The sequence below is a fragment of the Oryx dammah genome, unplaced genomic scaffold (assembly GCF_014754425.2).
Source record: "Oryx dammah isolate SB20612 unplaced genomic scaffold, SCBI_Odam_1.1 HiC_scaffold_8, whole genome shotgun sequence".
Taxonomy (NCBI): Eukaryota; Metazoa; Chordata; class Mammalia; order Artiodactyla; family Bovidae; genus Oryx; species Oryx dammah.
Genome location: NW_024070192.1, coordinates 31674099 through 31691880, shown reverse-complemented (window position 1 = coordinate 31691880; position 17782 = coordinate 31674099). Strand labels below are relative to the sequence as shown.

At 46.6% G+C, this 17782-nt stretch overlaps 1 protein-coding gene across 2 annotated transcripts in view; it reads left to right on the top strand.

Moving 5' to 3' along the window:
* The window catches only part of DNAH9 (dynein axonemal heavy chain 9), a 284846-nt gene that overhangs the window by 217503 nt on the left and 49561 nt on the right, over positions 1–17782 (top strand). For both annotated transcript variants that reach the window (XM_040243337.1, XM_040243338.1), the window contains 7 exons: positions 2957–3076; positions 5314–5502; positions 8379–8614; positions 10558–10680; positions 12194–12398; positions 14036–14200; positions 17382–17522. In XM_040243337.1, coding sequence (XP_040099271.1) covers positions 2957–3076; positions 5314–5502; positions 8379–8614; positions 10558–10680; positions 12194–12398; positions 14036–14200; positions 17382–17522 — 1179 coding nt within the window. The remainder of the gene's footprint in view (positions 1–2956; positions 3077–5313; positions 5503–8378; positions 8615–10557; positions 10681–12193; positions 12399–14035; positions 14201–17381; positions 17523–17782) is intronic.

Here is a 17782-nt window from a genome sequence, read left to right as displayed (position 1 = left end):
CCCGGTCTACATGCTGTGCCGCATCCATTTGTCATTGTTCTTCTTTAGACAGTTGACTTTCTGCTCCAGGAGGCTGGACGACAATCATCTCCTATCTCATTACAGTGACTCTGTTTCGCCGACATGACCTCAATTCCTTGTTCAATCACACAGAGGCTGCTTCCTTGGAGCCCTCGTGTTCAAGATGGAGTTAGTGCCCTCGCCTTTAGCTCATCTCCCCCGCCCTTACCGCCCACTTCCCTTATCATTACTTATCATTATTTGGTTTTTGAATCACCAACACTGAAAATCCCTACATTGTAACCAAAATCAGTTGTCCCAGATGCTCCCCATTGACTGATTCAAAAAACTGAAAGAACAGTAAATTATATTTATATTCTATGAATCTGTTTATATTGTTCATAACAGATCAAAGTACAATTACATTTCTTTTTAAAAATACCTTTCCCCCTGGGATTTCTACTTTCTCTTTCTTTCTCTCTCTTTGAATTAGTTCCTTTGGGGGGGAAAAAAAAAAAAAGCTCTCTAGGGACTGCCCTGGTGGTCAGTGGTTAAGACTTCACTTTCCAACGCAGAGTGTACAGGTTCAATTCCTGGTCAGAAGGCTAAGATCCCACATGCCTTGTGGCCAAAAAAACAAAACATTTTTTTAAAAATAAATATGGTAACAAATTGAATAAAGACTTTAAAAAAATTGTTCACATTAAAAAAAAATCTTTAAAAAAACAAATTAAATCTCCATCCAATCCAGTGTCCTACTGAAGCCTGCCTTTGTTCCCAAGACCTTTCTTGCTTGTTTCCAACTCAAAGCTCCAATAATGGAAAGTAATCACATTCACTGCTCTCTTGGGTTCATTCCAAAGACTTCTGGACCCCATGGCTTCTTTCTTGATTTCTTCTCTTGTTTTGCTTTGGCTCACTCTTAAATAACTTTTTCAGACATGTTACATGAGAGGTAAATTATCTAATATTCTGGTCTGGACATATCTGTTTGTTTCTAAACTGAATTGACAGTTTCACTGAGTATTAAATTCTGATACTAATATTTTCCTCTTAGAACAGAGTGCTTTATCTTTTGGTCTGATGAGAAGTCTGATGAACAGTCAGAGTCCCATTCCTTTGTGGGTGCACTGTGTTTCTGCCTTTCTGGAAGTCCTTCGATTTTTTTTTTCTTTATTCTTGGCGTCTGAAATGTTGCACTGAGGTACTTAGCTGTCATTCTTTTTTTATTCTCTGTGCTTGGCCTGTAGAGACTTATTTTCTTCAGTTCCACAAGATGCTTTATAGTCTTTCTTCTGTTTCTTTTTTAATCTTATTTTCTGGAGTGCATATTCATTAGATATCAGAACTTCTCAAAGTAAAGAAAGTGAAAGTCACTTCAGCTGTGTCCAACTCTGTGACCCCATGGACTGTAGCCCACAGACTCCTCTGTCCATGGATTCTCCAGGCAAGAATACTGGAATGGGTAGCCATTCCCTTCTCCAGGAAATCTTCCCAACGCAAGGATAAAACTCAGATCAAATCTGCATTACAAGCAGATTCTTAACCTTCTGAGCCACCAGGAAAGCCCATAGAAACTTCTGCCGGGTCCTCTACTTTCTCTCATTTTTTTCTCACTTTGTATTTTCTTACACAGTCTGGATTTCCCACCAGTTTGTGTTTTAATCGTTCCCTTGAATTTATCCCCTGGTGGCTCAATTGGTAAAGAGTCTGGCTGCAATGTGGGAGACCCGGGTTCATTCCCTGGGTTAGGAAGATCCCCTGGAGAAGTAAATGGCAACCCACTCCAGTATTCCTGCCTGGAGAATTCCTTGGACTGAGGAGCCTGGCAGGCTACAGTTCATGGGCTCACAAAGAGTCAGACACGACTGAACGTCTTTCACTCATGATCGTGTTAGAGAAGTCTTGGGAAGAAGAGGAGGTAGAAGAATGTGGCCAGCCTGACACCATTAACTGGATGCCTCCCCTCCCAGTTAAGCTGCTTGGCTGTATAAGCCTGGCTCTTCGTTTCTTCCTCCTGTGACTTGGTGATGATGGACAGAGCAGCCTGAAGCCCTACTGTGGCACAGATGCGAGACCTATCTGGAGGTGTCTTCCATGCAACTCGGTGGCTTTGTGGATGCAAACAGGCGTGGCAGGGGCAGCAAAGACTGTGCGCTTACATTCTAAATTCTTAATACATTTAGAAAAACCTAGAACCAAGTCTTTTAAAAAAAATGTTCCTCTACTTTGGGATAATTGGAGAGAATGGAGGAGGTTAGGTGAAGTTGTCTTATACTCCTGAGACCTTGAAGCACGGGGAGGACCCAGGTTGCAGACCTACTCCAACCTGCAAACCAACTGCAGCAGACAGTCTGGCTCCTCCCTGCACTCCCACCCCCGGTCCTGGGATCCTTCTGTCCATTTCCAGGCCTCCCCAGGCTCCAGTGAGCTTTTGCTTCTAAAAGCAAAGCAGCGCTTTCACTTTTCTCTCAGAGTACTGGAACCCATTTTCCCCAGTACAAAGAGAGACAGAATTTAAGTCTCTCTCTCCTGGTCTCTTCCCTGGGTCAAGAAGATCCCTTGGAGAGCCCACTCCAGTATTCTTGCCTGGGAAAGTCCATAGACAGAGTCTGGCGGGCTACAGTCCCTGGGCTCACAAAGAGTCAGACACAACTGAGTACCTAACATTTCATTTCACGTCTCCTGGCCCATCACCCCCTCCTGCTCCTGGACCACTGACTGTGTGAGGGACATGAAAGCTGGGTTCTCTCTCTTGGATCAGGACCCTTTGGACTCCCACGGGGATCTGCCTGAGAGCCCCCCAGCTTGCCTTCCTTCCCTTCCTTGCCCATTTCCCCAGTCCCTCACAGCTTCTTCCGGGGAGCATGGGGCTTCTTTAAAAACGCCCTGCACGTGGACCCTTATCTCTGAAGCACTGGAATTGCTGACAGACCTTGCGTTCCTTCCTCAACAGCACCTTAATGAGAACCTGGCCAAACTCACGGCCAAGTTTGAGAAAGCAACAGCCGACAAACTCAAATGTCAGCAAGAAGCTGAAGCAACTGCAGGCACCATCTCCCTTGCAAACCGCCTGGTAAGTGTGAGCCTCCAGGGACGGGGCGGAGGAAGAGGCGGGATTTAATTACACAAGCTGAGCTTGTTGGGTGCCTCAGAGGTACATAGTAGATGAACACAGCTGAGCCCCACTTTGACAAGAGTGGCAAGAAATATTAAAATGCTCCGGGCTGCAGAGGCTGACTCCTGGGGAAAGTATGAACACACACCCTGATCTGGTTAAAGGAGATTTCCTACAGGGATGGTTGGGAGGAAAGGGAGTGGGGTCCTTCAGGCAGCTTTCAAGAGGCATGACCTGCTTACCTGTACCTGCAACGGCCATGGGAATCGTTGGAGACAAAACTAGCCTTTGATAGGCAAACCCGGGCTTTCTTCCCTGTGGGGCATTTGATAACAAGGGTGTGGACAGGATGAGGCGCTGAGACAGAAGCAGAAAGGAGCCAGCCAGACAGCTGACTCGGAGCATGGCCACCCATGACCTTGGTCTCTCCAGCAGGGTAGTCACCTACATGGCCACTCAGGGCTTCAAGAGCAAGTGTCCCAAGGACAGAAAGTAGAAGCTCCCATTCTTTTAAGGCCCCTGGGACCAAAAGCCAGCACAGCATCCTTCCTTGCGTTCGACTAGTCAAAGCACTGTCAGATCCGGAGAGGGACCACAGGCCCCAGCCCCTGACAAAAAGAGAATCACAGGATTTGCAGCCATTTTCATCCCCTGTGGCTTACATTTCTCATCGTGAATCATCAGCTCAGAGCCTGCAAAGCAGTGCCCACTGGACGTGATATCTCTTTATGGAGGGCCCTTACAGCACCTCCCTCACCAGTGAAAGGAAGTGGAATCAATCCCTTTTCATACACGTTTATTCCAGCCACCATTTATGTATATAACAAAGCCAGGTTTCCCAGTTCAGGGACAGGTGAGTCATAACTGTCACTGAACCAGCTGCACTGCAGTGATGGGAGGTGAAGCCTCAGGTGGGTCTGAGCCCTTGTGTGTTGAACCTGCCACTGCACAGCTCTGAGACCCCCAACCTCACTGAATGTAGAGGCAGCTCTTCCACCGACGAGCGGGAGGCAGTCAGGACTTCCCTGCCAGCCTGTCATCTGTTCACTCCCCTGCCTGGTTCCCAGAATTTCCCTTGGCCTCTCTCTGCCTGGTTGGAGACTTTTCTGCATTGGTCCTCATAGGAGACGAGGTGGGGCTCTGCTCTAGGACTCAGGACAGATGGTCTCTGAAGCTCCCCCGACTTCCGCTGACCTGGGGGTTCTGACAAGATGCTGGGACTTTCTGATCTTTATCTGTGTGATCTAAGACTGGGTGAGGATGGTCAGGTGGGGTAAGCCCCTCAAGTCTGTCAGCTCTGACATCCTTGGATGTCATCTTTCAAGGAAGAAAAAGTGACCAGTCATCACACCATAGCACAGAGGGCTTCCCAGGTGACTCAAGCGGTAAAGAATCTGCCTGCAGTGCAGGAGACCTGGATTCGATCCCTGGGTCAGGAAGATCCCCTGGAGAAGGAAATGGCAACCCACTCTAGTATTCTTGCTGGAGAATCCCATGGACAGAGGAGCCTGGTGGGCTACAGTCCAGGGGGGTTGCAGAGAGTCAGACTCGACTGAGCATGCATACATGTGCATAGCACAGAAACCAGGCTTCACCGAGCATCCCGCCTCACAGCCCTCCCATAGGGAGACTGTCTCTCCTCCAGAGCGCGTGCCTCTGATGTGGGCCGCCAGAGTCAGGCCCTGCTCTGCAGTCTTGGGACTTTGTTTCTGTGCATCTGTGGCTTAATGACCATGCCCATCCTGCCCACTGTGAGTGATTTATAGTGCAATTGATTTTCTTTGATTTTCATATCTTCAGTATTTGAAGAGAAGGGAGAGGTGCTTGATTTTCTGCTATGTTTTTAGTACCAGACATGATCCCAAGGGATGATCACACGTAAATCCTCTTCATGGCCCTTCGAAGCAGGCATGTTCATCTCCATGCCTGTCGAGGGCAGAGCCCTGAGGCCTGCATTCAGACCCTGTCTCTCTACGGCCCATCGGCCCATCGGGTTCAGGGCAGAGAACAGGGGCTCATTTGCTGCAGTGTTTGCTGCAGCCGGTGCAAACCTGCATTGATCACAGGGCCACAAAGATGATGTCCCGAGTCCCCTGCTGAGAAACGCGTGCTGTGCAGTCTCTGTGGCTGAATTGTGGCTCTGTGGCCCGTGGTATGACGTGCCTTCTCCCCCTCTCTGCTCTTTGAAATGGCAGGTGGGAGGCCTGGCCTCTGAAAATGTGAGATGGGCAGAAGCTGTGCAGAACTTCAAGCAACAAGAAAGGAAATTATGTGGAGACATTTTACTCACTGCAGCTTCCATCTCGTACCTGGGCTTCTTTACAAAGTGCTACCGCCAGAGTCTCCTGGACGCGGCGTGGAGGCCCTACCTGAGCCAGCTGCAGGTGTGTCTGGCCCGTGTCACTCATGAGCTCACGTGACAGTAATAATCCAAATCTTCTAGTCCCTTCCTGCTTTCTTCCTCCCATCACCTCCAGAGCGTCCCCTAGTGACCTCCAGGATCCAGGAGGGAGACCTGGGCACCCATGTCCTTCCACACTTCCATGTACCGCCATGCACTGCCTTCCAGGTCACCTGGGGACAGCGCCTGTCCTCCTTCTGGGGTCTGCGTGGGAACTCTGGTCCACCACCTCCATGCTGTCTCCTGACAGTTCTCAACACTGTTAAACCCAGGAGGCACCAAACACATCCTGTATTTCCCTTCAACCTTCCTGTTCTTGTGCCAAACTTAATAGCAGCAGTGGAGGGCAAGCCTCTTTCCCCAAATGCTGCACTGCCCTCTGGTTACTGCACCCCAAGCTCCACCGTCTGTGTCTGTGACCCACAGACACCCCTATGAAGGCAGTTCACTGGCTTTGGTCAAACGTCCTCAGCTCTCAGTGTGAGTAGGTGGCTCTTCCTCCCAGCTTCTCCCTCCACGCTGACATGACCTGATGGGGAAATGCCAGTTTCCAGCTGAAGAGGACTCAGGGTATGTTGCCCCTCGGCACTCTCACATCACTCATGGTCCTCAACCCACAAATACTTGCCGAGTCTTCAGCCTGTCCTACATGCCACTGACAAGAGGCACAGAAGACAGTCCGTACCAGGGTGTTGGCAGGACAGTCTTAGTCCAGCAGACAAGACGAGAGTCATAAGAAGCGGCTGCCTGAGAGTTAGCACAGAAGGATCACCGCATGCAGTTAGGGTTGTGTTCCAGAATGCATTTATAGGTGTCTCCTTGGAACACAAAGCCTGGACTGTCTAGTGATGGTTGGCTTCTCAGATCAGCTCATAAAATCCCACCCACCTGATAATTTGCTGAACAGTAGTTTAAAAACTGTTATAGTGCATTTCCTTGGTGGTCCAGTAGTTAAGACTCTGCGCTTCCAAGGCAGGGGGCACAGGTTTGATCCCTTGTTGGGGAACTAAAATCCCACATGCCACATGGCACAGCCAAAAAAGTTTTTAAGTTTTTTTAAAAATTAAAAAACAGTTATAGTACCGGGAAATAAATAAAAATTAAGCTGTTATTTATTCATTTTGAACACTTGTGGAAAGGAAATTGTTGAAAGGACAATCGTTAGCTGAACAAATGAAGGCAAGGAGCGCAATAGCAGGTTAACGAGGCGTTTTCTAGCTTTGCTTGGGGGACTCAAGTATTTTTGTGCCATGGACCCTTTTGGCAGTCTGATAAAACCAATGCATTCCTTCTCACAGTAATGTTTTGTAGCATGTAAAATGGAATGAATACGATTACAAAGGAAAACGATTCTATTGAAATACATTTCTGATTCCAGGATAAGAACTTCCAGTGTCTGGTTTTCCCTTTGAGATCTGCTCGAAGGTATAGAATTGGCCATTCGTACTCTTAGCAGATATAATTAAAGGGAAAGGAGATGGTCTGGAGAGGCTTTCCTGAGATAACTAGGAGGACAAACTGCAGAGAAGTTTGGAGAGGTTAATATTAATAACAGTGCACATGTGTGAACCTCAAGAGCGTTCTGCAGCCGACACAAAAGGTCACACGTATCGCGTGATTCCATTTATGTGAAACATCCAGAATAGGCAAATCCACACAGACAGAGAGCAGATTAGAGGTTGCTAAGATCTGGGGGTAGCCAGGAGCGGGGAGTGACTGCTCGTAGACGTGCGGTTTCCTTTTGGAGTGAAGAAAATGTTTCGGAAAGAGACAGAGCTGACGGTTGCACAGCATTGTGAACGACTAAATGCCATTGATTTGTGCACCCTGAAATGGCTAAGGAATGTGAATTTTACCCCAATTAAAAAAAAAGTTTCTAATAAAAATGATTATTCTGAGAAGAATTAAATGAGCTGAAAGAGATAAACAGAAGAAAAGGTAGGGTTCCCAACAGGGACAGTGGACAGGTTTGCGGGACGAGCTCCTGCAAGCAGCCTTGTGTTGAGGGGGGTGGTCTGCAGCAGGAGAAAGGAGAGGGTCTGCAGTCCTTTGGGAGCTGGGCATTGGCAGCAAGTGGTGATGCCAGTGAGAGGAGAGGGTGATCGCTGGTGTGAAGCCTGGGTTGTGAAGCACAGAAATGCGACAGGAAATGACTCTGCTAACGTGGGTAAGGAGGATGGAGACTGCTGATTAACATACAAATGATACTTGTTTCTCAGTCGTGTCTGACTCTTTGCAGCCCCACGGACTACAGCCTGCCATGCTCCTCTGTCCATGAGAGTATCCTGGTAATAATACTCGAGCGGGTTGCCATTTCCTCCTCCAGGGGAATCTTTCTGACCCAGGGATCAAACTTTCATCTCCTGTGGCTCCTGGCAGGCAGATTCTATACCACTGAACCGAATCCACCTGCAATGCAGGAGACAAGGAAGACTCTGGTTTGATCCCTGGGTTGGGAAGATCCCCTGGAGGAGGAAATGGCAACTCACTCCAGTATTCTTGCCTGAAAAATCCCTTGGACAAAGGAACCTGGTGGGCTAGTCCAAAGGATTGCAAAGAGTCAGACACGACTGAGCAAACACACTTGGATTTGATCTGATTGATCTATGGTAGTCATTTGACTTAGAGAATATACTGAAGAACCGAGGATGACAAGGGTGGGATTTCTGCTGCTGTTCATCCCTCAAGAGAAAAGACTATCAGGACGCTGAGAAAACATGCTCCACAATCACACAGCCAGGAAAACTCTCCTCAGGGGGATTTTGGTCTTGCTTTTTAGAGGAGTTCTGTCTTTTGAGTGAGCTGTGGCCCCACCCCCTGCTTCCGTTCTGAGCGCCTGTGCCCTTTCTTTGCCACCAGGTTCCAATCCCAGTGACTCCCAGCCTGGACCCCCTGCGGATGCTGATGGATGATGCCGACGTGGCCACCTGGCAGAATGAGGGCCTCCCTGCAGACCGCATGTCCACGGAGAATGCCGCCATCCTCCTCAGCTGCGAGCGCTGGCCGCTCATGGTGGACCCTCAGCTACAAGGCATCAAATGGATCAAGAACAAGTATGGTGAGGACCTCCGGGTCACCCAGATCGGCCAGAAGGGGTAGGTGTCTGCACACAGAAGTTCCCACTTTGCCAACTACGCAGAAGGGAAAAGTGTGATGAGCGGATTTTAAATCACCGAAGATTGTTTCTACCCCGCTGGTCCCCACCAGGAGTTTTCTCCTGATTGTCCTCTCAATTTAAGAAACATCTCAGCGAGAGATGCTTGGGTGCTGAGTCTCTGCTTTTCTTTCTTTTTATTTTTGTTTTTATTGGAGTACAGCTAGTTTACAATGTTGAGTTAGTTTCAGGTGTATAGCAAAAGGAATCAGTTATGTTGTTGTTTAGTTGATAAGTCATGTCTGACTCTTTGCGACCCCATGGTCTATAGCCCTCCAGGCTCCTCTGACCATGGGATTTTCCCAGGCAAGAATCCTGGACCGGTTTGCCATTTCCTTCTCTAGGGGATCTTCCTGACCTAGGGATTGAATTTGAGTCCCTGCATTGGCAGGTGGATTCTTTACCACTGAGTCACCAGGGAAGCCTGAATCAGTTGACTTGTTTGAAGTTTCTCATATAAATAAATGAGCCCTATAATTCATCACTTTTTCCAGCACTCTCAACTTTTGGTCTGTGATATCCTTTAAGACTTCTTTCTATGTACCTGTATTGTTCAAGTTATAGAAAATACTTTATTATCAGCTAATGTAAATCCCTCCTGTTATTTTTCATCATCATTTATTTATTTCTTAAACTGTTCTTATTGTTTTCTTTTAGATTAACTTTAAGATTTTTGGTCAAGGTTTAAAAAATTATATTGTTATTTATTGTGTGAATTGAATCACATCAAACTTGTAAATCTATTTAGGCAAAATCAATTTTTTATGTGCTTATTAAACCTCTGCATAACATTGAAAAATTAAAAACAGCCTAGCTTTTGATAATTGATTGTTAAGTAAATTAAGATGTATCAATACATTCTAATATCCAGTCACATAAATATTGTTATAGAAGAATATTTAATGACATGGGAAAATATTTATAATACATTTGATGTACCAAACCCAGGTTGTAAATTAAATGAGCTGCGTGGATAAAATAATAAATAAACATAAATACAAATGCAAACATAAATAAAAATATGAATAATATAAATAAGTAGAAATAATAATGATAAACTTGAAAATATCATATATCCAGACATGAATATTCAACACCAGAATGTAAATGACACAAGGATTACAGTAAATTTTCATGTTCTTTTTGCATTTTGTTACTTTTCCTAAAAACATATCAGATCACATAAATACCATTTTTTAAATTGGAAGATAATTGCTTCACAGTGTTGTGTTGGTTTCTGCCATACAACCATGTGAATCAGCCATGAATATACGTATGTCCCAGTCCTCTTGAGCCTTCCTCCCAACGCCCATCCCATCCCATCCCCCTGGGTTATCACAGAGCACCTGGCTGAGTTCCCTGTGTCATACAGCACCTTCCCACTGGCTCTCGCTTTAAGCATGGTAATGTGGATGTTCCAGTGCTGCTCTGTGAATTCCTCCCTCCCTCCCCTTAGACAGAGGTCTGTCCTATACCTCTGCATCTCTATTCCTGCCCTGCAAATTAGTTCATCAGTACCATTTTTCTCAAGTCCATATATAAGCATTAATATACAATATTAGTTTTTTCTCTCCCTGACTTGCTTCACTCTGTGTAACAGGCTCTTGGTTCATCCACCTCATTAGAACTGACACAAATGTGTTCCTTTTTATGGCTGAGTAATATTCCACTGTATATATGTACCACAACTTCTTTATCTGTTCATCTCTTGATGGGCAAGATCACATAAATGTCATTTTAAATAAAAAAAGACGTGCCCCTGAAGTCATCCCAGAGAGCTGTGCCTCCAAGATGACCCTTGTGTTCCAGAGGCCACAGCTGCCTTGTTAAATTGCCTCAAATCCACAGCTTGCCTCACTCTCACCTGCCCAACTCCCTCCTCAGCTACCTTCAGACGGTAGAGCGTGCTGTGGAAGCTGGGGACATGGTGCTGATTGAAAATCTGGAAGAGTCCATTGATCCTGTGCTAGGACCCCTGCTGGGGAGAGAAGTCATTAAGAAAGGACGGTAAGACCCAGCTGCCCTGCGGGCCTTCCAAGGGGCTGGTCCATGGCCCCTGTAGAACCGTGCACAGACCTGCTCTCCCTAGAGCCTCCTCTCCCAGCTAGCTAGTTCTCCCGAAGCACCTCCTCATTCTTCCAAAAGAGGAACACCTAACTACTCTCCTGTCCTACAGAAAGTTTCCTGAGGAGCTTCCATCAGCCAGCTCACTGGCCTGCTTCCTAACAACCACAGCACACTCCTCTGGAGTAACTTGAGGAAATGTGATGGAAAAGCAGGCTGACTCTTTTTCTATATATACATTTGTTTATTTATCTCTATGTTTTGGCTGTGCTGGGTCTCGCTTGCTGCCTGGGCTTTCTCCAGTTGAAGCGAATGGGGGCTCCTCTCTGGTTGTGCAGGCTTCTCACTGTGGTGGCTTCTCTTGCTGTAGAACACGGGCTCTGGAGCTTGCAGGCGTCAGTGGTTGCAGCTCCTGGGCTCAAGAGCACAGGCTCTGCCGTGTGGCTGACAGGCTCAGTGGCTCCATGGCATGTGGGATCTTCTGGGATCAGTGCTTAAACCCATGTCTCCTGCACTGGCAGGCTGATTCTCTGCCAGTGAGCCACCAGGGAAGCCCCAGGCTGACTTTTAACCACAAGGATTTCATCTAAGCCAGCTGTCTGAGTTCTGAGAACTCACGTCTTTGTCGATTCGATGAGTGCCTGTTGCTTCGGGTGCCAATAGTTGATCAGGGCTTAGCAAGGGTTTAGGAGAAGGGGGAGGAAGAGAGAGACAGGGAAGGGCTACAGGCACATAGGAGAGGGGGTGAGAGTTATCGGGAAGGACTGGTTGGACCCACTGCTCAGACCTTAAGCCGCCTTTGCATGTCCTCGTTTAGTCACTAAGTCACGTCCTATTCTTTGCAACCCCGTGGGCCGTAACCTGTCAGGCTCCTCTGTCCATGGAATTTCCCAGGCAAGAATACTGGAATGGGTTGCCATTTCCTTCTCCAGGGGATCTTCCAAACCCAGGGATCAAACCCATGTCTCCTGCATTAGCAGGCAGATTCTTTACCACAGAGCCACCAGGGAAGCACCCTTGCATGTCTTTAGGAGGCACTTAATTACTTATTTAAGCATTTTCTCCCATAGAAGTAATGTTCCACCAATCACGAGACAATGTAAGCTCTACTGCTAGCGCGTAAGTCACCTTTGTGCACTCTTAAGATGGTGCCCCTTCCTGCAAGTGCTTTACTGCCATCTGCTGGAAACATTTTATAATGCGCTCCCACGTACATGCACCGCTAAGTGGATAGCTCTCCCTCCAGCCTTACCCAAAAAAATAAACAGGAAGGCCGTGGGAGAAGGTATGTCAGCCTCCACCCTGTTCCCTGCGTGAAAGCTCAATCTAGACATGCCCGTCCATCTGAATGGCAATATCGTTTGCTACGACCTTGCAAAAACTCCCACGCAGGATTCTGTCCCTGACCAAAGCTCCCAGGAAGGCACCCACCTTCACACGAGCCTCTTTGTTCCAGGTTCATTAAAATCGGAGACAAAGAGTGTGAGTATAACCCCAGGTTCCGGCTCATCCTTCACACCAAGCTGGCCAACCCTCACTACCAACCGGAGCTGCAAGCTCAGGCCACCCTGATCAATTTCACCGTGACCAGAGAAGGCCTGGAGGACCAGCTGCTGGCTGCGGTGGTCAGCATGGAGAGACCTGATCTGGAGCAGCTGAAGGTACATGAGGCGCCCACCCAGCAAGGGAGCGAGGAGGGAAACACTGCCACCCGAACCTGCCGTACACCCTCCTCTGCGTGTGGGGGTGGGGGGTGTTCCTTCAGAAGTGGAGCCGTGTGGTTCTTCTGGAGCTCAGAGGAGCACCAACACCATGTTCCTAGAACAACGTCATGTTCCTGAAACAACACCAGTTCCCTGGAACATCCCTTGGGAAGCAGAAGGTAGAGCAGGCTGAAGACCAGGAAGCAGAAGGCAGCTGGGAGAAACTGCAGTCCCGTCCAAGACACTTTTGGACCACTCATCACAAGTGTTCATGTGTCTATGTCCAGAACTAAATGGGATTCATTCCTGCAGGGGCAATAGAAATAGATTCAACCATGTTAGGGAACGTCTTAGCTTGAGCTGCCATCACAAAATACCAGAGGCTGAGTGGCTGGGACAACAGATATTTATTTTGTCACAGTCTGGAAGCTGGAAGACAGAGTTCAGAGTCCAGTTTCTCGCGATACCTCTCTTCCTGGCTTGTAGGTGGCTGCCTTCTCACTGTGCATTCACAGACCTCTTCCTTGCATCCACACAGAGAGCAAGCTCTCTGGTGTCTCTGCTTATAAGAGCAATGATCCCACCACAGGGACCCCTTCCTCATGACTTCATTTAACCTTAATTACCTCCTTCTCTAATTACCCCCATCTCCAATACAGTCATGTGGAGGTGTGGGGGGGCTTAGGGCTTCAACATATGAGTTGGGAGGGAACACAATTTTGTGTGGAGCGAGTAGTGTCCTTTTTCCTATCTCCTTAGATATGATTGGATTGTAATAGCAGGGGAATATTAGAGAGCCAGGGGGCTGATTTAAATTGGGAAGTTCAGAAAAAGATTCTATAAGCAGGTGGCATAAGCCTTTGGCATGGAGCACTCTCAGGAGTCAAGAGTGAATCCTGGTTTTAAGGCCAGATTGAGGCATGTGGTTTTTCTTTAAGCTTTTTACTTTGCATTGAAGTATAACTGATTAGGACTTCCTTGGTGGCTCAGACAGTAAAGAATCTGCCTGCAATGCAGGGAACCCAGGTTCGATCCCTGGGTCAGAAAGATCCCTTAGAGAAAGGAATAGTAACCCACTCCAGTATTCTTGCCTGGAGAATCCCATGAACAGAGGAGCATGGCGGGCTACAGTCCATTGGGTCACCAAGAGGCAGACATGACTGAGCAACCAACACTTTTACTTTTCACGGAGGAGAGCTATTCCTTTTGAGGACAGTAGAGTTATGACAGAGAAGTAAAACTTGACCCCATCCTCTAGCTATTCCCTCAGATAACTTCCATTTAATGACTAGACCATGTCCCAGCATTCTGCTAAGCCTTGCACAGCACTGCTATGTGTAGGGCCAGGTTTAACCCGGGTAAGGCTACTGTGAAAGGGGAATTCAGCCCAAGATCACATGATTAGTAACTGCTGCAGTTGGGGTTCAAGTCCTCAGCTGATCTGACATGCTTGTGGTCCTGAGCACTCCTCTGTTCCACTTCCAGTTTGCTAAGGGCAGGGGCTCTGGCCCCAAAACCCTCTGTCTGTTCAGACCAACCTGAGAACAGGATGCTCTGGGCTCCTATACCTGACTCTCCCTTATGTGATACTGCAGTCAGAGCTCACAAAGCAGCAGAATGGATTCAAAATCACCCTCAAAACATTGGAAGACAACTTGCTTTCTCGCCTCTCCTCGGCCTCTGGGAATTTCCTGGGAGAAACGGCCCTGGTGGAGAACCTTGAGATCACCAAGCAGACTGCTGCAGAAGTTGAGAAAAAGGTAAGACCTGGCAGCCTGGGCTGGGGTGGATGGGGGCGGGCAGAGGCCCTCCTTCTGTTCCCTGAGTCCACCGTCCAGGGACAAATGTCAGAGTAGGAGATGGCTGATCCATCTTCCCGAGTTTCCCCTGGAAAGTTGAGCTCGGCAGGATTCCTGAAACAACCACCTCACTGCCTGCATGACAGAGCCCTCACCCCCTATAAAATGCTGTTGACAACTCTACTCTGCAAATGTTTGACCGGCACTTAGATCTGTACAGGGGCTTGTGTTCTGTGCAGGAAATAGTGGCTCAAACTGAATACCTTAGTGAGTCCATGGAGTTGCCCTGAAGCTAAGGAATCACGCTGGTGTACAAGTACATGGCTGCACCCCCAGAAAATCCACAACCTGCAAAAATCTCACAAGTCTGATTTCAATGAGAAAATTTTAGTGATGTCCCAGTAAACTGAGCTCTCAAAAAAATTTTTTTTTAATTATCATCCTGCAAAACTACTTAGCATGTGTTTCCTTCCTTTAAGGGCATGGAAAGGAAAGTGGAAATTAAGGAAACCTTTCCTGATGGTCTCTTTGTGTGTGTGTGTATGTGTTAATCCCTCAGTCGTGTCCAACTCTTTGTGACGCCAAGGATTGCAGCCCACCAGGCTCCTCTGTGCATGAGATTTCCCAGGCAAGAATACTGGAGTGGGTAGCCATTCCCTTCTGCAGGGCATCTTCCCAACCCAGGTATCGAACCCAGGTCTCCTGCACTGCAGGCAAATATTCTGTACCATCTGAGTCACCAGGGAAGCCTAACAGTCTCTATACAGTCTGTGAAAGCATGAGTCAAGCTCCTCTGCTAAGAGTGAGGGTGTGGTGTTGAGATAGGGGGCCTGGGGAGAGGAATGAAGGTTTTCAATAGCTGTTGGAGGACACGGGTTAATGGACAGCATGAAGGACTCAGGTGACATGAAAAATATGAGTCAGTGAAAACACCAATCTGAGCAACTATGTGATTTCTATTCAGTTCCACTCTCTTCTGAGAATCTTTGTCTTTTAACTACTGGTTTAACCAAGTTTTACATTTTTAAACAGTACTGATACAATTGGATTTTTTTCTATTATCTTGATTTATTCTTTCTATTAACAATCCTTTTATTTTTTTCTCCTTTCTTGATTTTTCTTTATCCTCCTCTTTTATCCATTGCTAGTTTTAAAGTTATTTACTGTTTATTTTATTGATTAATCTTAATTTTCCATCAATATATGAAAGATATATTTCATTTCATATGTGTCTTAACAATATATATATTGACTTAACAAAGTCTAAAATTAAGCACTATATCTAGCCTCTTTCAAAACATTATAAGGATATTAGAAACTTTGATTATTTTTTTCCATCTTCTGTTATTGTTTTATAGCATTTTGCTTCTACCTTGCTTTCATCTGCTACTTCCAAACTGGTCATATTTTTTATAGTCTTTGTTATTTAAATTGACTGTACATTTAAGAAATTCTTGCATCTCACTTACTTCTTTTGGATTCAATTTTCTTCTAATCAAAGAAAATAATTACTTGTTCAAGGGCCTGTGGATAGTAAGCTTTCTTTGACATTGACTGCTTCTTCAAAGTAAAACCTCTGGTCTTTAATCAACTTTGGAAAATTCCTAACCATTATAGTTCAAACATTGCTTCTCCCCTATTCTGTCTGTTCTCTACTTATTTCTGTTACATACATTTTGAATCTTTTTATTTTATCTGCCAAGTCTAAGAACTTCTACATATTTTCCAACTTTCTTTCTCTCTGAGCTGCTTTTTAAACAGTTTCCTCAGATTTGTTTGTTAGTTTGCTTATTCTCTTTCAACTCAACTTCATTATTTAACCAATGTACTGAGTTTCCTATTTAAATAGCTGTATTCTTGTCTTTGGAAGTTCTATTTAGTTCTTTTTCAGATGATGTCTGTTCTTTTTTATAATGTCCTGATTTTATACTTTTTTTTTTTTTAACCTCTACTGCTTTTAAACAGAATTAGTTAATGAGGTAGGTAGATAGTCACTCAGTCATGTCCAACTCTTTGTGACCCCAGGGACTGTAGCCCACCAGGCTCCTCTGTCCATGGGATTCTCCAGGTAAGAATACTGGAGGAGGTCACCATGTCCTTCACCAGGGGATCTTCCAGACCCGGGTATTGAACTTGCATCTCCCACTTTGCAGGCTAATTCTTTACCATCTGAGCCACGAGAGAAGCCCTAGTTAATGGTAGATCAATCGTCTTCAGCTCTTGGGATGCTAGGAGGTCTTCTAATTATCCCAATAGGTAACACTTCCTCTTGAACTTTGTAGTTGTTTATTGTGAGCTCATCTTCAGTAGGGTTTGTTTTTTCCTGTGGGCTTTGCATGAATTATCAGCAGTTTCACTCTATCCTGGAGTATAAGGCAGGTTGTACTGAGGTTATATTTAATAGGATATTCTTACAGAATCCCTTTGTGATGTTTAAGTCTCTTCTTATTTTTACCTCTGATAAGAAATTTTCTGAAAATAAACCTTTCCATTGAAAGAGATCTTCTCTGTGAATTTACACGTTCATAAAAGTACGGAGCACAGAAAATAGTGGATGTCTGTGATGGTCCAGTGGCTGAGAATCTGCCTTGTAATGCAGGGGACACAGGTTCCATCCTGGTCCCGGCGCCCATGCTCTGCAGTAAGAGAAGACCCGCAGTGAGAAGTCGCTGAACCACAGCTAGACAGAAGCCTCCGTTCGCCACAGCTAGAGAAAGCAGCTAAGACCCAGCGCAGCCAAGGATTAATTAATTAACTAATCAATTCAGAACAGCTGTCTGTGTAACAAAGAAAACAGAAAATTCGATGATGCTGCTTTTGCTGGAGTCCTACTGCCTGGCTTGCTTTTCAAGCTAGATGCACTGATGAGTGTGGGTGTGTGCGTATCTGTGTGTGCATCTCCCACACGTCCCCAGCCGGAGGGGCTGACACGCTCACCTTTGAAGCACTAGGAGTGTGTCCTCTCTTCCTCACTCGAGCTCGGTTAAGGAAATCACAGCAGCTTTCTGCCCTCCCTTGTTCCCCTCATCCGCATCCACCCAGCCCACCCACAGACACAGGGTGCTGACACAGAGCGGCCACAGTGATTCTCAGGGAGCCCTGGCTGGTTCGAACGATGGACCGCTCTTGATTTTTCTAACAGGTGCAGGAGGCCAAGGTGACCGAGGTGAGAATCAACGAGGCCCGGGAGCACTACCGGCCGGCCGCTGCCCGGGCCTCTCTGCTCTACTTCATCATGAGCGACCTCGGCAGGATCCACCCCATGTACCAGTTTTCTCTCAAGGTGACTTAGCCCCGGAGCCCTCTACATCGTCATAACACAGCAGCGTGACATGCCCCGTGCAGCTCTGCACGAGGGCTTGTCCGTGGGCTTCATTAGCCGTGGCAAGTCTTTCAGATCAGATCCAGGAGAGCAGCGACTTGGCCTTACAGGCCTCGTCTCTCTAAATGGGTCTTTCATGACTCATTGGTTATTTGGCTGAAACAGAGGAAGAGGCCATGGCAGGTCCCAGCCTTGTTTGCTCAGCGAGTTCATACGATCCA